At 37.6% G+C, this 27538-nt stretch overlaps 1 protein-coding gene across 3 annotated transcripts in view; it reads left to right on the top strand.

Annotated features, from left to right (window-relative positions):
- Nucleotides 1–15684, top strand: part of PRIM2 (DNA primase subunit 2) — a 336405-nt gene extending 320721 nt beyond the window's left edge. For all 3 annotated transcript variants that reach the window (XM_053222625.1, XM_015070154.3, XM_053222626.1), the window contains exons 13-14: nt 4859–4927; nt 15083–15684. In XM_053222625.1, the coding sequence (XP_053078600.1) occupies nt 4859–4927; nt 15083–15307 (294 nt within the window). In that variant the 3' untranslated portion in view covers nt 15308–15684. The remainder of the gene's footprint in view (nt 1–4858; nt 4928–15082) is intronic.
- Nucleotides 15685–27538: the final 11854 nt, after the last annotated feature.

The following is a 27538-nucleotide window of genomic DNA, read 5'->3' as shown; positions in this document are numbered from 1 at the left end:
TATATGATTCCAACACACAAAATATGTATAAACAAGCACAATATGAAATAACTCCCCATATGCCTCCCCTACCCCCAAAACATATTAAAAAAAAAAAAAGGACAAGATTAGGTAGGTAAGTTCAAAATTAACACTATAAAAATATTACCACAGCCAATATTTCTTCATTCTTGAAAGCATCAAAGAAAAATTTTTAGTTTCAAAGAAGAGCACACCACTTTTGGTTAAACCCTAGGTCTTTTTCAGGTTCACAGTAGTCTGGCTATCAATCAAGCATATATGTCCATTGGCTTGGGACATGGGCTCTTCTGTTAGAACTCAGCATTTTTTAAAAAGTGATTACTTGAATTATACACACAAAATTTAAACTCTAAATGAGCTCAACCATTGCTGAGACCCTGAATTTTAAAGAATAAAGAAGGGTCAGTAACCACTGTCATCGTGCATGCCAACCATCACTGCTTAACCATCCCTGTCCAGCCTTTGTGACTTAGCAGTGAGCATTTTCAGCATCTGTAAATTAACATATAAGTGGCCCACCTTCAGAAAAGCAAAGAGTCTTTCCAAGGACATGTAAAACATATTGTGAGAACTTAGCTTCTGACCTATAATTCTTTTCTACAGTCTGTCTCAGGCATCTGTCCTTAGTTTTTGGTGTTTTTTTGGTCAAGTATCTGTCTTTGCTTCTATTTCACAAACTGATTTTAGTATATTGCTGATACCTCAGTTTTCTTTTCTTTTGATTTTTAGCTTTGTATTTCCTGCCTTGGAGTCATCCAACCCATTGACAAATTATACCGGTACCATCCTCAACATACCTGTAGACTATCTTAGTATAGCATTTGCTAGTGAGGTTTGTATCAGAAAAATTAAAGAAAATTAGGTGCAGAAAAAGCCCCAAGATGCATTCCGTATAGAAATGTTAGAACACTCTTAAATATAGAGAACAAACTGAGAGTTGCTGGAGGGGGTTGGGGGGGCGGGAATGGGCTAAATGGGCAAGGGGCATTAAGGAGGACACTTGTTGGGATGACCACTGAGTGTTATATGTAGGGGATGAATCACTGGATTCTACTCCTGAAATCACTATTGCACTATATGTTAACTAACTTGAATGTAAGTTAAAAAAAATAATAAATATATTATTTTTAAAAAATGGTAGAACATCATAATCACTTGTGAATATTTTGAAGTCCACAGAGTAGGTATGCATCTAAGATGTTGCCTGACATAGAGATTTCAGGTGTCCTACTCACTGGCTATTGTATGAGAAGTATCTATTTGTTAACTCATATTGTTTAGTGACTAGTAAGTGGCATTTTTGGTATTCTACATTTATTTTACATGATATTTTGTTACTTACATATTGCATTTTACTGAGTTTTAATTTTTTAATTTTTTTTAATGTTTATTTTTGAGAGAAAGAGAGAGTGTGAGCACGTGAGGGGCAGAGAGAGAGAGAAAGAGACAGACAGAGACAGAACCCTAAACAGGTTCTAGGCTTTAAGCTGTCGGCACAGAGCCTGATGCAGGGCTCAAACCCAACGGACCACAAGATCATGACCTGAGCCAATGTCAGCCACTCAACTGACTGAGCCACCCAGGTATCCCTGCATTTTACTGAGTTTTTAGACTACTTAGTTTTATTTAGGAAATCAGTCAGAGTGGGAAAGTGTTGAGTGATAGGTAATGAATTACTCTAAAACATCAGGGAATAGGTTCCTATTGAGCATTTTTGTGCAGAACAGTTGTTTTTCAAAAATGGTTATGGCCAGTAAGTGGGAAATGTGACCACTTGTAACCACTACTCTTACCAGCCTGGCCAAAGCCTGTATCATCTGTTCCCTGGATTCTTGTAATGAGCTCCCTATTTCTGTTCCTACTCCCTCTAGTTTGTTTCCATCATATCATGCAGAATAATCCTGTTAACAGTATCAGGTCATGCCACTCCTGTGCCAAGAAAATTGCAGTAGCTCCCCATTTTACTCAGAGAAAAAAACCAAACTTCATTCATTGGTCCATAACATCCTTCTCTTTCTTTTTTCTCCTCCTGTATATCTATAATCTAGATCGTAATGTGAAATTAAAGTATATATGTTTATTAGTTACTGGGTTTTTTGAGTTAATGTTTCACTTATTCCCCTTAAAGAAAAGAAAATCATAAATTGCATAGGATTTTTTAATTCTTCCCACAGTAAACGGCACTCACTAGATAGACACCCCTATTTTAAGGGGATATATTTCTTCATCTCTGAAATGAAGGTAATACCTATAAATAATATCTAATGGTCTCAAAGCAGTCTTTCTCTTGGTTTTCTTCTAGTAGTTCATATATTGTCCTCACATCTCCATTACTGTGGAGGGTTTTCTTTCTCCTTCTCTAGAACCTCTCTTTAGGTCTTTCTTTGAATAGCTTTTTTGGGCAATGAAAAGCACTCTATTGTCTTTTTTTCCTCCTATTACACCTTTACATATGTGTTGAAACCTTCATTCACCCTAAATAGGCTGTGACATGAACAGTAAAGTTACTTAGGGATTGATGATGGTTGCATGATTTATTTCTGGATTTGCAAGAAATTTTCAAGTAATAATTCATTCTAGAAAAATAAAGCAAAAAGTGAAAGGAAAACTAAATGATTTTTGTTAAGAGCCTTCTCTCAGAGTGGAGCAGGGTGGAGGGGAAGGGTTGATCTGTGATTAATCCAAATTTAATTTTAATGGAACCTAAAACTTCAAAATACATAAGCTTTTCTCCTTCTGTAGCTTATGTGTCCATTTTCTTTAACATATATCACCCAACTATTTTTTATTTTTAATTTTTTATATTTATTTATTTTTTAAAGTAGGCTCCCTGCCCATCATGGGGCTTGAACTCACAACCCTGAACTTACAATCAAGAGTCACATGCCCTACTGACTGAGCCAGCTAGGCTTCCCCAACTAGATATTTTTTAAATCTTGGGGCACCTGATTGGTTCAGTCGGTAAAGTGTCCGACTCTTGGTTTTGGCTCAGGTCATAATCTCACGGTTCATGGGTTCAAGCCCCATGTCAGGCTTTGCACTGACAGTGCAGAGCCTGCTTGAGATTGTCTCCCTCTCTCTGTGCCACTCCCTCTAAATAAATAAACTTAATTTAAAAAAAATTTTTTAATTAAAAAAATGTTTCCCAAATATATATATTAGAATGTTTGTATATAATGTTACATATTTACTTTCCAAGGGAGATATTTAAATATATGTATATAAGCTCATATATATTTAAATATATATATCTTAAGAATATGTATATACATAGAATATGATGTTGGATTTATTGTTGTGTTTTTACATAAAAGAGCTTTGTTATATACCACACAATTGAGCTTTTTGTTTATTTCTGTGAATTCATTTCTCTTCAGGTAATTTACGGTATCATTTAAACTTAACTAAAGTTTGAAGGCTTTGCTTCTCCAAAATTGCAGTTCACAGATATTACTTCATGGTATCATTGATGTTTGCAAATAATCAGTTATAAGTTCATCTCAATACAATTTGAATATCTGTATGTAAAAACATTGGAGAATACGAACTCAGAGTGTTAAAATTACTTTGAAAACTTTGTTGCTTGCTTCAGTTTTAAACCTTTATAGCCATTGATTTTAAATTGATTTATTTTTCATTTCTGCTCTAATGAATTGGAGAAAAATGGACAGGTCAAATAGGATCCTGGGTGCTGTGGTTGGTTGGCATTTATATAGTTCTTTCATAAAGGATTTAATAAAAGGTGACCTGAAATGCAGAAATGTAATCTATAAGACAATCAAAGAAAAACAGTTCTTTTAAGCACACTGTCAGTATTGTATGATTCCTGCTCTGTAACTGTAATAATTTTGTATGTTTGTCGAAAGATGTAAGCTATATTCAATAATGAGGATAGCAGGAATTTGAGACTTCATGTACATTTCTGTTGTCACAGGAAGGTCAGCCTTTTGAAAAGGGATAGAAATGAACATTTCTCCAGAATTACATTTCCCTTCATTTTAGGCTATCTCTTAATTCCAGCATTTTTACTGTGTTTGATAAATAGGCCAAATATATATTTTATTTATTTGGCAGGGGAGGTGGTGAAACTTTACAAATTTCAACTGGCATTGCACTTGGCTGATAAGAATGGGAGTTTGTACCGCTCTGAAGAGATTACATGAAGTAGAATTGGAAAGCAAATTGTATTTACAAAAGATAGGATGATGTTCCTAATAGGTGTTCAGAATAGACTATTCACTCTCATATTCTGCTGAGCTTTACTAGAAATAACTTCATTTCAAAAAAAGAACAAATCTGATTGAAGGTAAAAGCATTCCCTCTCCACAGACACTCTTCCAAAGGACTTACATTAAATTTTCCTGATGGGCACACAGCTGTATTTTGAGCTGTATCTGTATAAACTGTAATGTGGAAAATAAAAATCTAAATAGGACACCTGATTGCTTCATGCACCAATCATTTAGATTACTAGATTTATATCTATAATTTTGGAAGAGAAGTTGCAAGGTGATGTTCTCACAATAACTGTCAAAGTCATAATACTAGGATCTGTTTTCATCTTGTTGTCAAGGTAAAGTTATTGAAATTCACAGTTGGTAGGTCACAAAGATCAGTTCCTATCTCTTGTCATCTGTAGCTTAATGCTGACCTAAGCGGCTGGTGTATAATGTCAAAATTATCACGGTGCCCAGGCTGCAGAAGTACAACATGCTACATGATTTAATGCATTTCCTGTCTGGAATAAAGATTATGAAAAGGCCAACAACCATGAGCTACAGTGGTTTAGAGAGACTTAGTTTCTAATTTTGCTTTCTCCTTTTCCCATTCATTTTAGATTTTGGATTTAGTAAAAGGGACACATTACCAAGTAGCCTGTCAGAAGTACTTCGAGATGACACATAATGTAAGTACATTTTTAAACTTTATGGCCTAATCCTTTGTTTTGTTGTTATTCTGTTTCATTCAGGGTTTTTAGTTGCAGCTCCAGCTATTTTCACCAGAAAGGGATTTATCACACGGTATTAGGTAACTTATAAAATTGATAGAGGGGCCAGAGAATTAATCTAGGAATCTACAGACCCAGAAATACTGTAACAAGGAGAAGCTACACAATGAGAAAACCTTATTCTACTACAGCTGCCACCCACCATTTCACGTCTAGGGATGAGACCGAGGGCCAGTAAACTTTTTTAGGAAAGTGCCAGATTGTAAAAATTTTAGGCCGTATTGTCCATATGGTCTCTGTCAAACTGCTCATCTCTGCTTTTGTAGTCCAGAGCAGCCATAGATCATATATAAAGGAACGAGCATGACTGTGTTCTCGTAGAACTTTATTTACCAAAACAGATAGTGGGCTGGATTTGACCAACGGCCTTAGGTAGCCAAATCTTGGAGTAGCTGTAGAACAGTTGCCCTAGGTGCCTAGGAAAACCAGAGGCTTTTGCCATCTTCCCTATAGAAAATCTGTTTTACTTCTGGCTGCCACCTCATGTTACTCTTATTTCCCATATCTCATATTTACCTGCATGGCTGAACTTTAGTTACATGTAAGACCCCTGACTGCAAGGGACTCAAGGAAATGTGTTTGGTTTTTATCTTGTTAGCCTCTTTTGCCATGCTTCTATAGTACAGGCATACGTTGGAGATATTACGGGTTCAGTTCCAGACCATTATGATAAAGTGAGCTGAATGCATTTTTTGGTTTCCCAGTATAGATACCAGTTATGTTTCCATTATACTGTAGTCTATTAAGTGTGTAGTAGCATTATTACAGGTATTAATAGGTATTTTTGCATACCTTAATTAAAAAATACTTTATGGCTAAAAAATACTAACCACGATCTGAGCTTTCAACAAGTTATAACTTTTTACTGGTGGAGGTTCCTCCCTCCATGTCGATGGCTGCTGACTGTTCAGGGTGGTAGTTGCTGAAGGTTGGGGTGGCTGTGGTTGGTTTTAAACATAAGACAACAGAGAAGTTTGCCGTATCAACTTAACTTCCTTTCATGGATGATTTCTCTATAGCATGTGATGCTGTTTGGTAGCATTTTGCCCACAGTAGAACGTCTTTCAAAATTGGAGTTTGTCCTCTCAAACCCTGCTGCTGCTTCCTCAACTAAATTTATGTCATGTTCTAACTCTTTTGTTGTCATTTCAACAATCTTCCCAACATCTTCACCAGGAGTACATTCCATATCATGAAACCACTTTCTGTGCTCATCCATAAGAAGACTCTTTTGTCTACGTTGAAAATCTGTTGGTTTAGTGTAGCTCCTTCATTTGTTACCTTATCTAGATCTTCTGGATAACCTGCAGCAGGTTCTGTGTTAACACTTGGCTGCTTCACCTTGCATTTTGAGGTTACAGAGACTGCTGCTTTCCTTAAACTTCATGAACCAACCGACCTCTGCTAGCTTCACATTTTTCCTCTATAGCTTCCTCACTTCTCTCAGCCTTCATGAAATTGAAGAGAGTTAGGGCCTGGCTCTGGATTAGCTTTGGCTTAAGGGAATCTTGTGGCTGGTGTGTCTTCTGTCCAAACCACGAAAACTTCCTCCATATCAGCAATAGGGCTGTTTTGCTGTCTTATCATTTGTGTGATCACTGGGGTAGTACTTTTAATTTCCTACAAGAACTTTTCCTTTGCATTCACAACTTGGCTAACTGGCACAAGAAGCCTAGCTTTTGGCCTGTCTCAGCTTTCAACATGCCTTCCTCAATAAGCTTAATCATTTCTGGCTTTTGATTTAAAGTAAGAGATTTGTGGCTCTTCCTTTCACTTGAATACTGAGAGGCCATTGTAGGGTTCTTAATTGGCTTAATTTCAGTATTGCTGTGTCTCAGGGAATAGGCAGGCTGGAGGAAAGAGAGACAGGAGAATGGCCAGGGCCAGTCAGTGGAGGAGTCAGAACACATACAACATTTATCAGTTTAAGTTTGGCATCTTATATGGGCATGGTTTCTGATGCCACAACACGATTACAGTAGTAACATCAAAGATCACCATAACAAAAATAACGAAGTTTGAAATACTGTGAGAATTACCAAAATGTGACAGAGACATACAGTGAGCAAGTACTGCTGGAAAAATGCCAATAGACTCCCTCAACTGCAGGGTTGCCACAAACCTTCAATTTGTAGAAAACACAATATCTGGGAAATGCAATAAAACAAAATATGCCTATATAAGAAGACCAACTAGTAGGTTCTGAAACGTGTAAAGCAAGGGTCACAACTCAGAGGCCTACAGAGGTTAGGCAAATAACCCAAAAAAGTGAAGGTAGAGGTATCGGGGTGACTCAGTCATTTAAGTGTCTGACTCTTGATTTCAGCTCAGGTCATGACCTCAGAGTTGTAAGATCAGGCCCTTCATCAGGCTCTGTGCTGGGTATAGAGTCTGCTTAAGATGCTCTCTCTCTCTCTCTCTCTCTCTCTCTCTCTCACTTTAAAAAAGAAAACTGTGAAGGTGGCTGAGATTAACACCAGAGAGTATGGGAGGCACCATGGTGTGCTGATGAATTCACATCCTGTTAGGGGCATTCACATTGACAAGTTTGAAGACTGTATACAAGTCAGTAGAACACATCTGCAGGTGAAATTCAGCTCACTGACCCCCTGTTTGCAACTGCTGGTCTTGATCATGGCTCCCTAACCTAGGATAGACATCCAACTTCCTGAGACATTTTTTTCTGTGAGTGTATATGTGCATTTTTTCGGAGTCTGTTGTTTATCAGGTTTCAAAGGGATTCATCCGTGACCCTCCCCCAAAAGATGTTGCATTCATTGAATTCATCATCAGCTACCATGCTACGTTGTTTTATAATCATTTTTATTTTTCCTATTTAGTTTTTATGGAATATTTTTTATATTTTGGTTACATAATAACAGAATCTCTTATAGTATAAAATATTTCATAGGAAAAGTATATCCTATAATATTACCAATAATGAATACAGTACTGTAACCGACATCTGTAGAACCCTTAACACATGCCCAATACAGCACTAAGTACTTTGACCACATTAGCTCTTTTGATGCACACTACAGTACTACAGTGAGGTACTAGTTTTATTCCCGTTTATGAATAAAGTTTAGAGAAGGTGAGCAACCTGTGTAAGGTCCTACTGCTTATAAGAGATGGACTAAGTAAGTCATTAAAGCTTATGAGCCTGACCATGACTGTGTACTTCTATAGAATCTGATACTGTACCTGTAATAATGACTGTGGAGGTCACTAGCATTTTCTTGTCTACATTTATGATCCAACTATCATAGTTTATGTTAAAAAAAAAAAAACCTGGAAACCAACAATTCTACATGACTTGCCTAAGGTACCATAATTTGTAAATAGGAGATCCGGAGCCAGAACCATCCCTACCACTGTCTGCTGTGGGTCTTCCCCTTCTTTCTATTACACCTAACTGTTGAAAATATTCCTGTTATTTACCACCATAAAGACTTTGTTTTCACAAAATTTAAAAGACAAAATAAACCTCACTTAAATAGAAACAAGCACGAATTCTCATTAGTTTTAGCAGTCTAGGAATCTCACCCGATAAGCCACATTTGTTTGATATTTTCCGCACCAGTTTTGAATTAACCTTTTTCTTAGAGACCATATTCCTTAATTTGCCTACTCAGCTTGAGAGTTCTTAATTATTTGTGGATTCTCTTTAATAAGACGCCTCAGAACTTCCACAAATTAAGGTCTGTCATTCAACTTCTTTCCTTTTTTAAAAATAAGATGTGAAAATTAGATTTAAACATTGAGTTTGTGACATAATCACAAAAAATAAGAAGAAAATTTCTAGTTCCCAGATCTGCTTTTGTAGTATCTACTGAGTATTCTTTTCTTACAGGAATATTACTGCTATGGGCAATTTAAAAACTTGCCTTAGATTAGTGAAGATATTGAAAAGATGTATGTCTAAATCCTCCCACATATAACTTAAGCCACATAAAAATCAATGGAATAAAAAGGCTGTTTGAATTCGCTAGATGTCTCATTATAGATTTTTAGTTGTGAATATCTATTATTTTTTCTCATTAAATTAAAACTAGAATCCATTTTTATTGTCAGTTTTCTGCCATCCTGCCTGCCTCCCCGCTTAACAAAAATTTTTAAAGCTACATTTATTTTCCTGAGGATTTTGCGATCAAGCTCATTTTAACGAAAGTTTTGAAAATGAACCAGTTGATTGATACCATTTACAGCCGCACTATGATAGTTCCATATGGCTTTTTTGGTAATACCAGCTGCCTCATTATAAGCTGTCATTGCAAAATCTCTTGATTAAAACCCAAACATCCCACAGGTAAAACAATATTGCTTCCATTCCTTCAAAATCTACATTTGCTGTGGCAGAAATATGAGACCTATGTTTGTGTGAAGGTCATCGTGTGCAGAACATGTTGATTCCAAGCAAATGTTTGAGAGAGATTCTGTAAGTAGATGTCAAAATCTGGGCTGCTTGAAATCTGTTTTCCTCAGTGTTTTTTAGGGAGCAATGTTTTATACTGTGGTCTGTTTTTTGCTTTTGGTATGCTCCATGTGTAAATGAAAACACTTGGCCTTGTGTGGATTAATCTCTGAATTGTAATTGAAAATCATTTCTTTAGCAAACTGAGTCATTCTTGATACTTATTTTCCAAATAGCTGAGCATTTTTTTCCCACCATATAAATCTTTGCAGAAATCTTATTAAATTCTATCACATTTGCCTGCAATCTTGAACAGGATATACCAAATAAAATTAAGCTCTTTTATAATAATTCAGGGTCATTATTATGGATATCAATTAGAGTACTGGGCTAGAAGCCATCATCTTGTCTCTTGCTTGGATCACTGTAGTAGCTTCCTAACTCATTTCCCACTATCTACAACACATGCACCATTCCAGGTCTTTACCCTCCACACAGCTGTTGGGATGATCTTTAAAATAGAGGAACATGATTATTTTAGTAAACTGCTTTAAAAAAAAAAAAAACGTAAAGGGCTTCCAAATTGCTCTGAAGATGAAATCCAAAATTTATAATGTAGCCTATAAAGGCGTCCAACCCATTTCCTTCTTTCTGGATGCCAACTACACTGATCTTATTTCATATCCCTTACAGTACTTTGAGACTACTAAGCTAATATGGCAGAATGAAAATGCATCACAGAATTTCCCTTTCTCACTAGTGAACACAATGTACAAAACATAAAAAAATGACCCACCAAAAAGAAAACATCACCAATAGCAGCCAATTAAGAAAAACGGCAAGGAAAGAAACAAATTCTGTTTCCAAATCTAGAATGTTCCTACTTTTTTAAAAATAAGGAGTAAAGGAAATAGCTGCTGACCTTTAAGCAGAAATAAATTAAAATTGAGGGTTTCTATGGGGATAATTTGCTTTCTCTATTCTAAATTCATTTTGAAGGAAAATCTGTTTTCATTGCGGGGGGGGGCATAAACCAAAGTTAATTTTTCTGGACAAGCTGAAAGGAAACTGAATGGCAGCCATTACACTTCCTTTAGCCAGAAATAAAACTGAAAGAAAGAAAACATTTAAAAGACAACCTATTTTAGACAAAAGTACAATCCACCATACAGAAGGAACTTCATAATTTCATCATGCTATTAAGCAACTGAATTAGACCGTAAGTTCAGTAAAATGAACTTATTAGCAAAATGAGTTACAAAAATGCAATCCCAAACCTAAGAGAGACAATTGAAAACCCAAATGTCACATAGTAACATGGTACATGCCCTTGATTCAAGACGCTTGTCACTGTTTTAGTTGGTTAATAAGAAAATTAAAGTGGAATAAAAAAATGTGCATTTTTCAAACAATATATTTTAAAGTTAAAAACATTTAAAGGTCTTTTATTCATCTTTCGATGTACGGGCAAGGTCTTTTGATGTACGGGCAAGGTCTCATTTGAGTATAGTTTTGAGATTGGAGTTCAGTTTTTTTTTTAAGTTTATTTTGAGAGAGAGAGAGAGTAAGGGAGAGGCAGAGAGAAGTGGGGAGAGAGAATCCCAGGCAGGCTCCACGCTGTCAGTGCAGAACTCCACACTGGACTTGATCTCATAAACTGTAAGATCATGATCTGAGCTGAAATCAAGAGAGTCAGATGCTTAACCAACTGAGCCACCCAGGTACCCTGGAATTCAACTTTTTTTTTTTTAATTAACTACACCTATAATATGCCATCAATAATTTCCAGTTCAGGTTTCTTTCAAGTAGAAGAGGGAGCTAAGGACACATTTAAAGCAATATGATCTTTTTCCCTTAACTTTTGGGAATTCAACTTTTTTTTTTAATGTTTGTTTATTTTTGAGAGAGAGAGAGGGAGATACAGAATCCGAAGTAGGCTCCATCCAGCTTTTGAGCTGTCAGCACAGAGCCTGATGCAGCACTCAAGCTTATGAACCATGAGATCATGACCTGAGCCGAAGTCTGAGTCTCCACTGACTGAGCCACCCAGGATCCCCTCAACTTGTTTCTTTTTTAAGTGACTTGCTTTTCTTGAGTCTTTGCAAAGCTAGTAGATAGCATAGAACCAACAACTTTCTTTCTACACTCCTGTTTTCTTGGTTTTCCCCATAGCAACCATATTAATATCTTTACCTCATTGATGAGGAAACCGAGGCTTATAAAGATTTCATTTTGTCCAAATTGCAATTTAATTTATTTTGATCCAAAGAGTCCTCTCCATGATGATAGATGTATTGAGAATTTTAACACGTTGAAACTTTAGGTGTAGAAAATCTCCAATGTAATTATAGCCAAAGCAGTAGATTCTTTTTTTTACATGAAATAATACCACTATGTTTTTTATAATCTTTATAAACTTGGGGTGCCTGGGTGGCTCAGTTGAGCATCCAACTCTGGCTCAGGTTATGATCTCACAGTTCATGAGCTCAAGCCCCGTGTCAGGCTCTGTGCTGACAGCTTGGAGCTTGCTTCAGATTCTGTGTCTCCCTCTCTCTCTGCCCCTCTCCTGCTCACACCATCTCTCTCTCTCAAAAATAAATAAACATTTTTAAAAATTTTAAAAATATTGTGTTATGATTGTAAGTTTATTTGACTTTGCATAAAACCTCTTAAAACAGATTTCAGAGCAACTAAGTGATCTGGTCAAAGGCCTTAATTATAATTCAGACAAAACCAGTTACTTGTTCAATGATTTTGCATAAACTAGGTAATCTCTTTAGGCTTCATGTTCCTAGTTTTACATGTAGAAGGTTCAATTGAAAGGATCTTCAAGGTCTTTCCAATCTCTAATGTTCTCTATAAAACGTAAAGCCTTCTGATTGATATGTTACATAATAAACTTTTCATGAAACACTTGGTAAAATGCAAACTTTATATTGGATCTCCTACTTTTTAATGAATTGGGTGAAAAACGAATATAATGAAGTTCACAAATGACTCCATTGTTAATAAAAATTATAGATTTATCATAAAACATTCAGGAAACATTTTAAAATTAAGCAGCAAGGTAGCAGATAAAAATTTGTTCTAGTGACCTGAGTAATAATTCTTAAAATGAATTAGTCTAAATGCTATCAATCTACTATACACTGACTTTACTATAAAATTATTGGCCCAACATATATCAACAGCTGACTAAAGAGAATCAGAGAATCCTGGGGTATTCAAGTATTACCAAAAAACACCTTGTTTCTGTTTATTGGTTCACCTGTTAAAAGGGTTAATTCTGAACCATCTGAACCATGACAGCAATTCTTTTAACCCCCTGCTAATCCATTTGAATCCACCATACGATTATGCATTGCTTTAATCACATCACCTCCCCTCTCAAGGATTTTCAGTGACTCCCTGATGCCTGCAAAATTAGGTCTAGACTACTTACCCTGGGTTTCAAGGCTCTCTGAGGTCGGGCCCCAGTCTGTCTTCCCAACTTCATTTCCTATTATTCCCTTTTATATGCCTTTTACACTAGGCCATCTGATCTACTTGCTTTCCAGGGACATTGCTTCTTACCTTGTTCATGTGGCTCTGCTGTTTGTATTAACCTTGACCTCATTATCCCAGCTTTTCACTTTCTCCATCTTCCCAAATTCAACTCATATAGCACTTCTCTCACAAAGCCTTCCTTGATCTCCCCAGCCAGAATGTGTCTTAATATGGAGATAATAAGCCTTTATCTGTGACCCTTAAAAACCTCTATCAAGAATAAAAGAGTGTTAAGTATATGACTGACTTCACTAGGCTTGAAATTTCTTTAGACTTAGTCAAATGCATTCTTGTGTGCTGAAAAACTACCAGCTCATAATGTGGCACATATGACTGGTATACACTGTTGGTTCTGGGCTCAACTCACCAAATATTTAGATACCTACTATATATATACAAGTCACTTCAGTACAAAGAGAGACATAAAAAGGTTAATATAAGACAAATGAACAAAAAAGTGTAATGGCTTCTCAGTTTGTAAAAAAAAAAAAAATTGAAATGAAAATACCCCCTAACAAAAAACAACAACAAATAACTGCAGTAAAATGGTATCCTTTGGTTGTCAGCTTCCACTGCAGAAGGCAGGGAGGGCAGAGATTCGACATGTGATCAATTCAATCTGACCTACTGGTTGAGTGTGTAGAAAGTGACTCATGTAGAAGGTTTACACTTTAGGAGCTATCTTGCTCTTAGGTCACAACCCAAGAGTTAGTAAAGGTTTATACAACTTAAGAAATGAATACATTATAAAATCATTGACCTTGGCACAAGGACATGACAGCAGAACATACTGGTTATGAGCATGGACTGTGCTAATTCATATCCCATCTCCAGCCCTGCCAATGCGTGATCTTGGGTAATTTATTTAACCTCTCTCTAAAGTGGGAAATACTGATAATTTACCTTCACAGGGCTCTTAATGGAAGTTAACTAAATATATGCATGTTTGTGAATGAGTATATATGTGTGTTTTATGCCACTTAGAATAATGTCTGGCACACAGTAGTCATTAAATAAGTGCTTGCTAATATTAAGGAATATATTTTTCTTTATTAATAAATTTTAGAATCAAAGTTTCTAGAATCAAAGTTAAAAAAAGTAGTATTTGCTAAATGTTCAAATATCATCTGAACACCTTGTAAAGCATCATTGAATAGTAAAGGCACAGGGTAATGGGTAATTGGAAATGATATTCAAGATTTAACTTAAAGTTTAGTGACAGTATTTGTGAAAAGAAATAATGCAAACATGAGCAGGTTCATAGTTTTATGTTAAGTCCCACTGAAAATTACCAAAAGAAAAAAATTTTATATAAAAAGTAAGAGTAGGGAAAACTCAAGATTGGAATGAAGAAATTACATTAGGTTGCTTTTTCAGTGTTTATGATACTAAGTGGGATTACATAGGCCAGATTTATAAATATACTCTAAAACATGAGTGGTATCAGGGACCAATATCAAAACAGTGTCTGTTTATGTCCACTCCCTATAGTCCTGGAATGTTTATTTTTTAATGTTTTGTTTATTTTTTGAGAAACAGAGTGCAAGCAGGGGAGGGGCAGAGAGAGAGAGGGAGACACAGAATCAGAAGCAGAATCCAAGCTCTGAGCTGTCAGCACAGAGCCTGATGTGGGGCTCAAACCCACAAACCACGAGATCATGACCTGAGCCGAAGGCAGATGCTTAACCAACTGAGCCATCCAGGTGCCCCAATTCTGGAATGTTTATACCTTTCTTCTTTTTTTTTTTTTTTAAACAAAATATTTATTGACAGACAATATGGCAGCTACTTTGCTTAGCCATCTGAGATGATAAGAGGTAGATCTGGAAGTAGAGTTGGATAGGGAACGGGAACTAAGAGCAGAGGTTTGGGTTGGAAATACAAATGCAAGAAGCCATTAATGTTTAGGTAGTAGTTGAAGCACCCTCTGAATGAAATCATGTAAGTACTGGATTGAGTATTATGACCGAGAACTACTAAGATCCATGTTCTGGGCATTAAATAGTTTTTGAACAAGGTCTAGACTGGTTTATGAAGTCCCTCTATTTATACCTTTGCTTTGTGTTAATATATACATTTGCTTTCTTACACAGGTGGATGATTGTGGCTTTTCTTTGAGCCATCCTAACCAGTTCTTTTTTGAGAGCCAACGGATTCTAACTGGTAGTAAAGACATCAGAAAGGAGTCCATCCAACCAGAAGCTCCTCAACCCAAACCAAGTGTCCAGAAAAACAAGGATGCATCATCTGCTCTGGCCTCTCTGAATTCCTCTCTGGAAGTGGATATGGAAGGACTAGAGGATTATTTCAATGAATGATTCTTAAGCGTTTAGGAACCCTTTTTCCTCTCTAGCTTTCATTTCTTTCAAGATTTTGCCTGTTTCTTTTTTAACCTCTTTGTCTACTCCCTCCACCCCACCCCAGTTCATCCTCTGGAAAGCAGGCTTACGGGTAAAAACAAAGACCTCCATTCTATTTTGCTTTGACAAAAGGGAAAAAAAGAAGAATTTCTCTTGAAATGTAACACTTGAGTGGTGTGATCTAAGTCCTGTTTTAGGAGACATAACAGCTTTCTAGACTGCTTACAGTTTCCTAGAGACAGTAGAACTAAAAACAACTATTAACCCTTACCACTGTAATTTTTACTTAATCCTTTTCTGGACCATTTTTGTCAATAAATACAAAATTGTGTATTAATGTGTGTGTAGTTGAAGGAGTCATATTATGAGGAGGGATCCAAGACAGTGCCATGGGAAAATCCTGAATTCTACGCGGGACACACCCAGCCTACACCTACAGCAGTAGCTTCTGCACAACAAAGGATAGAGAGGGGCCACACAAAGAAGGGTAGGAGAGCTGGATACACAGTAATGGGAATCCTACTCCCCGTGCTACAAGCTACAGTAGGGAGGGATAGTACTGAAGGGCTTGGATGCAGATTCGCCTAACCTAGGGCACAGCAGTAAAACAGTAACATAAAGAGCAACTGGACTGTATGTAAGTGAAGGCAATGCACTATTAAACCTAGAGCATCTGCCAAGCAGTAGAGAACTGCTGGAAATTTTCTCCAGGATGAAGGCACTGGTGACCAGCATTATTTATGTTCCCCCTCCACCTTGGCAGTATAGACAGGAGCAGCATCCTGACACTCTAGTCAATCTGCTGCCTCAGTGAGCCTTGGGCCTTTAGCACACACCAGCTCCAGCTGTCTTACCAAACTGCCCCAGTGTGGTACACACCAGGACATCCCTGGGCTGTGCCCATTATATGTCAACCATCTTGCCAAGGTGGCCCAGGTGCTAAGCATGGCAGGACACCCCTAGCCAGCACTGGCTTCCACTCCAGCTAGCTCACCATGGCCGCCCTGGTGTAGAGAAAGCCCCAGCCCATGCCTGCCCTATTCTAGCTGTTCTGCTAGTGTGGCATCAAGGCAGGCACCCCAGGATCCATTCCAGCTCCAGCTGTCCAGGCCAGTGCAGCCCTGGCACCAAGTGTGTCAGGACCTCCAGCCCACAAGCCCTCCAGCTCTAGCCAGCCAACCAGAGCCACCGAACGAACACGCAGCCCATGCCACCACCCAGGGCCACTCCTTCAACACTCAGGTAGTTATTTCACCTAATTCATAGCAACAGAGAAAGTCAAACAGAGGGATACTGTCCAAAAGAAAGAACATGACAAAATCAGGGAAAGAACTAAACAAAATGGAGATAAGCAATTTACCTTTTGGTAAAAGAGTACCAAAGTGAGTTCTGGCCTAAGATAGTGAGGTAGGAAGACCCTGAAGTCATATCCTCTGTGGACACACCAAATCAACACCTATTTATAGAGCAATTCCTCCTGAAGAACTAAGGGCCAATTGGACAGCTTATGTACAACAAAAGACCACATAGAGAATGACAAGAGAGACACAGTAACAAGGGAACCCCATCCCTGATGCAAAGTGCAGTAGGGAGAGAGAGTACTGAAGGAATAGAACACAAGAAAAAGCCAGTTTAAAAGAGCAACTAGTATATAAAAGATCCAGCCCTAGAACTCCACCAAACAGGGAGTTGGTGGGACTCTATCCAGGCCAGATGGGATGTTAAGCAGCATGGTTTATGCTCCCTACCCCTTGATAACTGAAGATGGTAGCAGAGTTCTGGATGCCACAGCCAGCTTGCTGTCTCAGTGAGCCCCTAGACTCTTAGCCTATGCCAACCCAGCCCATTCTACCCAGGAGGCCACAGCATGGTGCACACGGATGCCCCTGGTTGGCACTTACTACAGCTCCAGTCATTGCACCCAAGTGACACAGGTGCAAAGCATACCAGAATACTCCAGGGCCACAGCACTTTGGTTACAGACAGCTTGCTAGAGCACCCCTAGAGCAGAGCACTGTGGGACCTCCTGGCTCATGCCTGCTCATCTCCAACCACCCAGCCAGATAACCCCCTGCATAGAGCATCCTGGAAACCCCTAGTCCATAGCCTGCCTCTCAGCTCTAGCCTCCACACCAGAGCATCCCCTGTGTAGACTGCCCTGGAACCCCCAGTCCCCCACCTGCCTCTCTACTGGTCACCCTACCAGGGCATCTACTGTGTGAAGTGTCTCAGAACACCCCAGGGTACACCGGCCTTGGCTTTAGTTACCCCAACAGGGCACCCCCTGTGCTGAGTACACCCAATACACTGGCTTGCACTCACTTCAGCTCCCAGAGTGCTCCCAGCACAGAGTGGCCCAGGACCCATCCTGTTGTTCACCCACTTCAGCTTCAGCCACCATACCAGGGTGCCCTATGAGCAGAGTCTAGAACTGCCCATGCCCATCTCAGTTTCAGCCATCCCACCAAGATAGGCCAGCACAAAGTGCTTCAGACCCCCAGCCCATGCCAGCCGCAGCTCCAGCCAGCCAGCCAATGCCACCAGGCACACAGCAAAGACATGGGATAACCACACACAAGATCACTCCTTCAAGTTTTGGAGAAGTAGCTGTTCCAACTAATTCACAGAAACACAAAAAGCCAAACTCCCCCCTAAAAAGAATAAGACAAACCCTCAAAAAAAAAGAGCTAAATGAAACAGAGGTAAACAATATGCCTGATAAAGAGTTTAAAGTAATGATCACAAATATGCTCACTAGACTGGAGAGAAGAGTGGAAAAACTGAGGGGGCACCTGGGTGGCTCGGCAACTTAAGCACCCTACTCGGCTTGGGTTATGATCTCACAGTTCATGGGTTCGAACCCTGCATTGGGCTCTCTGCTGTCAGTGCAGAATCTGCTTTGGATCCTCTGTCTCCCTCTCTGCCCCTTCCCCATTCGTGCTCTCTCTCTTAAAAATAAATGAACATATTAAAAAAAAAAAACAGAACAAAGATATGGAAAATATAAAAAAGAGCCAATTGGAGTTGAAGAATACAATAAATGAAATGAAAAATACACTAGAAGGAATCAACAGAATAGCAGATGCAGAAGGGCTTCATGATCTGGAAGACAGTGTACTGGAAAGTGCTTAACTGACAGTAAAAAGAAAAAAGAATTTATTAAAAAACGAGGATAGGTTAAGGAATCTCTTCAATACCAAGTGAATAGATATTCACAGTATAGTGGTCCCATAAGGAGAAGAGATGAAGAAGAGTGAAAACTTACTTGAAAAAAAAAATTGCTGAAAACTTTACTAACCTGAGGAAGGAAACAAACTTCCAGGAATGAACAAAAAGTTCCAAATAAGATGAATCCCAGGAGGTCTTCACCACAACACATAATAATTAAAATGTCAAAGTTTAAACATACAGAGAACATTTTAAAAGCAACAAGAGAGAAGAAACTAGTTATATACAAGGGAAACCCCATAAGTATATCAGCTGATGTTTCAGCAGAATCTTTGTAGGCCAGAGAGGAATGGCAAGATATATTAAATCAGCTAAGAGGAAAAAAAATTACCTATAAGAAAGAATACTGTACTTGACAAGGTTATTATTCAGACTTAAAGGAGAGATAAAGTGTTTCCCAAACAAAAATTAAGGAGTTTCATCTCCACTAAACTGACCTTATAAGAAACATTAATGGGTAGCAGGTTAGAGGAAGCAGAGGAACAAATTAATGACCTGGGAGACAGAGTAATGGAAAGTGATCAAGCTGAGCAAATGAAAGAAAAAAGAATTATGCAAGATGAGAATAGACTTAGGGAACTCAGTAACTTCATTAAGCGTATTAATATTTTCATTAAAGGGATCCCATGAGAAGGAGAGATATAAGGGCAGAAAATTTATTTGAAGAAATAATAGCTGAAAACTTCCCAAATCTGTTGAAAGAAACAGATATCAACATCCAGGAGAGACAGAGATTCTCCCTGCCAAAATCAACCCAAAGGGTCCGTGCCAAGACATATAATATTCAAAATGGCAAAAGAAGTGATAAAAAATTTTTAAATCAGCAAGAGAAAAGAAGACAGTTACATACAAGGGAAATCCCATAGGCTATCAGATTTTCAGCAGAAACTGCAGGCTGGAAGGGAGTGATATGATATATTCAAAGTGTTGAAAAGGAAAAGCCTGCAGCCAAGAATACTCTATCCAACAAAGCTATCAATCTGAACAGAAGGAGAGATAGCCTCTACTACAAAGCTGTAATCATGAAGACAGCATGGTATTGGCACAAAAACAGACACAGAGACCAATGGAATAGAATAGAGACTCCAGGATTGGATCCACAAAAGTATGGCCAACTAATCTTTGACAAAGCAAGAAAGAATATCCAATGGAAAAAAAGACAGTCTCTTTAACAAATGGTGCTGGGAGAACTGGACAGCAACATGCAGAAGAATGAAACTAGACCACTTTCTTACACCATTCACAAAAATAAATTCAACATGGATGAAGGACCTGAATGTGAGACAGGCAACCATCAAAACCCTAGAGGAGAAAGCAGGAAAAAACCTCTCTGACCTCAGCCTCAGCAATTTCTTAGTTGATACATCCCCAAAGGCAAGGGAATTAAAAGCAAAAATGAACTATTGGGACCTCATGAGATAAAAAGCTTCTGTGCTGCAAAGGGAACAATCAACAAAACTAAAAGGCAACGACGGAATGGGAAAAGATATTTGCAAATGACATATCAGACAAAGGGCTAGTATCCAAAATCTATAAAGAACTCACCCAACTCCACACCCAAAAAACAAATAATCCAGTGAAGAAATGGGCAGAAAACATGAATAGACACGTCTCTAAAGAAGACATCCAGATGGCCAACAAGCAAATGAAAAGATGCTCAACGTCGCTCCTCATCAGGGAAATACAAATCAAAACCACGCTCAGTTATCACCTCACACCAGAGTAGCTAAAATGAACAAATCAGGAGACTATAGATCTATAGACTATAGATGTGGGGAAATGGGAACCCTCTTGCACTGTTGATGGGAATGCAAACTGGTGCAGCCACTCTGGAAAAAAGTGTGGAGGTTCCTCAAAAAATTAAAAATAGATCTACCCTATGACCCAGCAATAGCACTGCTAAGAATCTACCCAAGGGATACAGGAGTACTGATGCATAGGGGCACTTGTACCCCAATGTTTATAGCAGCACTTTCAACAATAGCCAAATTATGGAAAGAGCCTAAATGTCCATCAACTGATGAATGGATAAAGAAGTTGTGGTTTATATATACAATGGAATACTACTTGTCAATGAGAAAAAAGGAAATATGGCCTTTTGTAGCAACGTGGATGGAACTGGAGAGTGTGATGCTAAGTGAAATAAGTCAGGCAGAGAAAGACATACCATATGTTTTCACTCTTGTGTGGATCCTGAGAAACTTAACAGAAGACCATGGGGTAGGGGAAGGGGAAAAAAGTTACAGAGAGGGGAGGAGGCAAACCATAAGAGACTCTTAAAAACTGAGAATAAACTGAGGGTTGATGGGGGGGGGTGGGAGGGAGGGGAAAGTGGGTGATGGGCACTAAGGAGGACACCTGTTGGGATGAGCACTGGGTGTTGTATGGAAACCAATTTGACAGTAAATTTCATATTAAAAAGAAGAATAGGTTCAAACTTAAGCAATCATTAACTTAATATAGACTGCTATAAGCAGAAGATGCAAATTAAAAAAATAGCAATAGATCTGGAAAGAATAAAGTAAAAGGAATTCAAGTGTATCACTAAAGAAAGCCAACAAACCATGAAAGAGAGGAAAAGGATTTAAAAAAAACCTACAAAACAACCACTAAACAAGTAACAAAATGACCATACACACCTATCAATAATTACTTTGAATGTAAATGGACTAAATGCTCCTATCAAAACACATAGGGTGATAGAGTGGATTAAAAAAACAAGACCCATGTAAATGCTGCCTACAAGAGACTTATTTCATACTGAAAGACACTTGCAGATTGAAAGTGAAAGGGTTGAGAAACACTCATTATGCAAATGGATGTCAAGAGAAACCCAGAGTAGCAATGCTTATATCAGAAAAAAATTGACTTTAAAACAAAGAATGTAACAAAAGAAAATGAAGGACATTATATAATCATTCAGGGGACAATCCAACAAGAAGATAGAGCAACTGTAAATATTTATGCACCTAACATGGGAATACCCATATATAACAGTTAATAACAAACATAAAGGAACTAATTGATAGTAATACAATAAAAGTAGAAGACTTTAACACCCTACACATCAATGAACATATCATCCAAAATGAATGAACTATTTCCATCCAAAAAAGGAAACAGTGGCTCTGAATGACACACTGGACAAGATGAACTTAACAGATACAGTGGGAACATTCCTTCCTAACACAGCAAATACACATTCTTTTCAAGTGCAGATGAAACATTATCCAGAATAGACCAACTATTAGTCCATAAAACAAGTGTCAACAAATTCAAAAATATCAAAGCCATACCATACATCTTTTCTGACCACAAGGCTGTGAAACTGGAAATCAGCCACAAGAAAAAATCTGAAAAGTCCACAAATACATGGAAGGTAAATAACATGTTACTAAATAATGAATGTGTCAACCAAGAAATCAAAGAAGAAATAAAACATTAATTAGAAACAAATGACAATGGAAACATAATGATCCAAAATTTGGGGGACGCAGAAAGAGTGATTCTAAGAGGGAAGTTTATAGCAATACAGGCCTACCTGAAGAAGTAAAAATAATCTCAAATAAGCAATGTAACTGTACACTGAAAATAGCTAGAAAAACAAGAACTGACAAAATCCAAAACCAGCAGAAGGAAGGAAATAATAAAGATTAGAGATGAAAAAAATAATAAAAACTAAAATTAAAAAACCCCCAAAAAACCAAAACAAACAAACAATAGAATACATCAATGAAACCAGGAGCTGGTTCTTTGAAAAGATCAAAAAAATTTATGAGCCTCTAGCCAGACCCATAAAAGAGAGAATGAGAGATAGGACTCAAATAAATGAAATTGTAAAGAAAGAGAAGAAATAACAACCAACACCACAGATTTACACACAACTTTACAGAATATTGTAAAATCCTATATGCCAACAAATTGGACAACCTAGAAAAAATGGATAAATTCCTAGAAACATATAACCTACCAAAATGAAAGCAGGAAGAAATAGAAAATATGAACAGGCTTATTACCAGCAATGAAATTGAATCAGTAAAAAACAAAAACAAAAACAAAAACAAACAAACAAACTCTGGAGGTGGCTGTGAGGCAGTATGGGCAGCTCTTCCCCAGAACTGGGGCACATAGAGCAGGACTCTTTAAGACATCGGGGTTTAAATCCCAGCCAAGTGCCAGGGAGGCACAGGAGTCGGTGGAGTGGGACAAACCACCTTGTTTGCGCCCACGGCACAGTGAGGACGGCTTGAACAGAGTGGTTTGGGACACCCGGTCTGTGGAGGAGAGACTGGTGTCACCACTTTTCTCCCCATCCCCTTCAGGGAACCGACAGTGGGCCCACAATGGGACCTGCTTACACCAAACTACGCCCCTCTGTGCCTGGCAACTGTGTATCTACAGGAATGGGATTGACGCTGACCAACCAGATAGCCCTCCTTCAGAGCCCCAGAATGAATGAATGAATGAATGAATGAATGAATGAATAAATAAGTAAACAAATAAATTGTTCCTTCCTTTTCTCCTTCTTATCTCTTCCTTCCTCTAGTTTGGTTACCCTGGCTGTTGGTTTGTTTAAGCAAACATATGTAATCTATTCTCTTTATACATGTTCTATACCTCCTTCTTTATTTTCCTTTCTCTCTTCCTGGATTAAGTGGTATAGTTTCTATATCTGGTCAATTTTATTTTATTTTATTTTTCCCCGCCTCCTTCTTTATTTTCCTTTCTTTCTCTCTGGATTAAGCCATATAGTTTCTCTGTCTGGTCAATTTTATTTTACTTTATTTTTCCTCACCCCTGTCATTTCACTCTTTGTAAGGGATAAGACCTGTTCCATCAGCACTGCTTCTACCCTGTTGTTTACTTGTAGCTGGTGTTTGGTTTTTTGTTTTGATTTTGTGTGTGTGTGTGTGTGTGTTTGTTTTTTGTTTGTTTGTTTTCCTTTTCAGGGCTACTTCAATCAACCACACCTGGTGGAGGGTCTAAAACATCACTATAAGTAGGGAGATATAGTAACCAAAGTCACAACAACAGAGAGCAAGTAACACACTCCAAAAAACACCTCCTGAAGGGCCAGGCCCATGACAGTGTATGACCCCTCGTTAATAGTAGTACTCACAGGTGCAGGGCACATAACAAGCTTTTAAAACACATAAGAGACAGAAAACTAGCCAAAATGATGAAACAAAAGAATCCTCCTCAAAAGAAATTCCAGGAAGAAGTGACAGCTAAAGAATTGATCAAAACACATATAAACAGTATAACTGAACAAGAATTTAGAATAATAGTCATAAGATTTATCGCTGGGCTTGAAAAAAGCATAGAGAACAGCAGAGAATACATTGCTACAGAGATCAAGGAACTAAAAAATAGCCATGATGAATTAAAAAATGTTGTAAAGGAGGTGCAAAATAAACTAGAGATGGTGACAGCGAGGATTGAAAGGACAGAGGGGAGAATAAGTGAAATAGGAGATAAAATTATAGAAAAAGATGAAACTGAAAAAAAAAAGGTTAAAAAAAAATTCTGGACCACAAGGAGAGAGAACTAATCATTCAATGAAATGGAATACTAGAGGACTACGTGATTCAGTGAAATGGAATAATATTATCATAGGAGTTCCTGAAGAAGAAGAGAGAGAAAGAGGTGGAAGGTGTACTTGAATAAATCATAGCTGAGAACTTCCCCAATCTGGGGAAGGAAACAGACATTGAAATCCAGGTGGCACAGAGAACTCCCTTCAGATGTAATTTGAGTCCATCTTCTGCATGACATATCATAGTGAAACTGATAAAATACAAAGATAAAGAGAGAATTCTGAAAGCAACTAGGGGTAAACGGGCCTTAACCTACAACGGTAGACACATAAGGGCAGTAGCAGAGCTATCTACGGAAACTAGGCAGGCCAGAAAGGAGCGGCAGGCAATTTTTAATGTGCTGAATAGGAAAAATATGTAGCCAAAAATCCTTTATCCAGCACACCTGTCTGTCATTCAGAATGGGAAAGATAAAGGTTTTCCCAGACGAACAAAAACTGAAGGAATTCATCATCACTAAATCAGCCCTACAAGAAATCCTAAGGGGGACCATGTGAGTGGAATGTTGCAAAGACCACAAAGGACCAGATACATCACTACAAGCATGAAACCTACAGATAACACGACGAACCTAAATCCATATCTTTCAATAATAACAATGAATGTAAATGGACTAAATGTTCCAATCAAAAGACATAGGGTATCAGAATAGATACAAAAACAAGATCCAATTATTTTCTGTCTACAAAAGATCCATTTTAGACCTGAGGACACCTTCAGATTGAAAGTGAGGGGATGGAGAACTATCTATCATGCTATTGGAAATCAAAAGAAATCTGGAGTAGCCATACTTATATCAGAAAAACTTGATTTTAAACTAAAGGCTGTAACAAGAGATGAAGAAGGACATTGTATCATAGTTATGAGTCTACCCATCAAGAAGAGCTAACAATTATAAATGTTTATGTACCAAATTCTAAAGCACCCAAATATATAAAACAATCACAAACATAAGCAATCTTATTGGTAAGAATGTGGTAATTTCAGGGGACCTTAATACTCCACTTAAAGCAATGGACAGATCATCTAGACAGAAAATCAATAAAGAAACAATGGGCCTGAATGATATACTGGACCAAATGAACTTGACAGATATATTCAGAACTATTTATCCTAAAGCAGCAGAATACACATTCTTCTCAAGTGCACATGAAATATTCTCCAAGATAAATCACATACTGGGTCACAAAACAGCCCTCAATAAATAAAAAGAATTGAGATCATACCATGCACACTTTGAGATCACAATGCTATGAAACTTGAAATCAACCACAGGAAAAAGTTTGGAAAACCTCCAAATGTATGGAGGTTAAAGAACATCCTACTAAAGAATGAATGGGTCAAGCATGCAACTAAAGAAGAAATTTAAAAATATATGCAAACAAGTGAAAATGAAAACACAACAGTCCAAACCCTTTGGGATGCAGCAAAGGCAGTCTTAAGAGGAAAATACATTGCAATCCAGGCCCATCTCAAGAAACAAGAAAATCCCAAGTACAAAATCTAACAGCACACCTAAAGGAAATAGAAGCAGAACAACAAAGAAACTCCAAGGCTGGCAGAAGAAGAGAAATAATAAATATCTGAGCAGAAATAAACAATATAGACTCAAAAAAACCCCAGTAGAACAGATCAATGAAACTAAGAGTTGGTTGTTTGAAAAAATAAACAAAATTGATAAGCCCCTAGCCAGACTTCTCAAAAAGAAAAGAGAATCCAAATAGATAAAATTACGAATGAAAATGGATATATCACAACCAATCCCTCAGAAATACAAGCAGTTATCAGAGAATACTATGAAAAATTATATACTAACAAACTAGACAACGTAGAAGAAATGGACAAATTCCTAGACATCCACGCACTACCAAAACTCAAATGGTAAGAAACAGAAAATTTGAATGGACCCATAAATAGTGAAGAAATTGACTCAGTTAACAAAAATCTCCCAACAAATAAGAGTCTTGGGCCAGATCACTTCCCAGGGGAATTATACCAGACATTTAAAGAATAGTTAATACCCATCCTTCTCAAGCTATTCCAAAAATAGAAATGGAAGGAAAACTTCTGGACTAATTCTATGAAGCCAGCATTACCTTGATTCCCAAACCAGACAGAGACCCCACAAAAAAGGAGAATTACAGGCCAATATTTCTAATGAACATGGATACAGACATTCTCAACAAGATACTAGCAAATTGAATTCAATAGCATATAAAAAGAATTATTCACCATGATCAAGTGGGCTGCAGGTGTGGTTCAATATCCAAAAATCAATCAATGTGATACATCACATTAATAAAAGAAAGGATGAGAACCATATGATCCTGTCAATAAATGCAGAAAAAGCATTTGGCAAAATACGGCATCCTTTCTTAGTAAAGACCCTCAAGAAAGTCAGGATTGAAGGAACATACTTAAACATCATAAAAGCCATATATGAAAAGCCCATAGATAATATCATCCTCAGTGGGGAAAACCAACAGCTTTCCCCCTAAGATCAGGAACATGACAGGGATGTCCACTCTAACCACTGTTGTTTAACATATGTTGCAAGTCTTAGCATCAGCAATCAGACAACAAAATGAAATAAAATGCATCAATATTGGCAAAGAAGTAGTCAAACTTTCACTTTTCGCAGACGACATGATGGAAAACCCAAAAGACTCCACCAAAAGACTGCTAGAAATGATACATGAATTCAGCAAAGTCACAGGGTACAAAATCAATGTACAGAAATCGGTTGCATTTTTATATACCAATAATGAAGCAGCAGAAAGAGAAATCAAGAAACGAATCCCATTTACAATTGCACCAAGAACTATAAAATACCTAGGAATAAACGTAACCAAAGATGTAAAAGGTCTGTATGCTATGTAAATTTATGAAGGAAACTGAAGAAGACACAAAGAAATGGAAAAACATTCCATGCTCATGGATTAGAAGAATAAATATTGTTAAAATGTCAATACTACCCAAAGCAATCTACACATTCAATGCAATCCCTTTCAAAATTGCACCAGCATTCTTCCCAAAGCTAGAACAAACAATCCTAAAATTTGTATGGAACCACAAAAGACCCTGAATAGCCAAAGTAATGTTGACAAAGAAAATCAAATAGGAGGTATCACAATCCCAGACTTTAACCTCTACTACAAAGCTGTAATCATCAAGAGAGTATGGTATTGGCACAAAAATAGACATATAGACCAATGGAACAGAATAGAGAACTCAGAACTGGACCCACAAATGTATGGCCAATTAATCTTTGACAAAGCAGGAAAGAGTATCCAATGGAAAAAAGATAGTTTCTTTAGCAAATGGTGCTGGGAAAACTGGACAGAAACATGCAGAGGAATAAAAC

Source organism: Acinonyx jubatus, chromosome B2 (assembly GCF_027475565.1).
Source record: "Acinonyx jubatus isolate Ajub_Pintada_27869175 chromosome B2, VMU_Ajub_asm_v1.0, whole genome shotgun sequence".
NCBI classification, from domain to species: domain Eukaryota; kingdom Metazoa; phylum Chordata; class Mammalia; order Carnivora; family Felidae; genus Acinonyx; species Acinonyx jubatus.
Note: the sequence above shows the minus strand (reverse complement) of the source record. Positions and strands in the feature narration are given on the sequence as shown.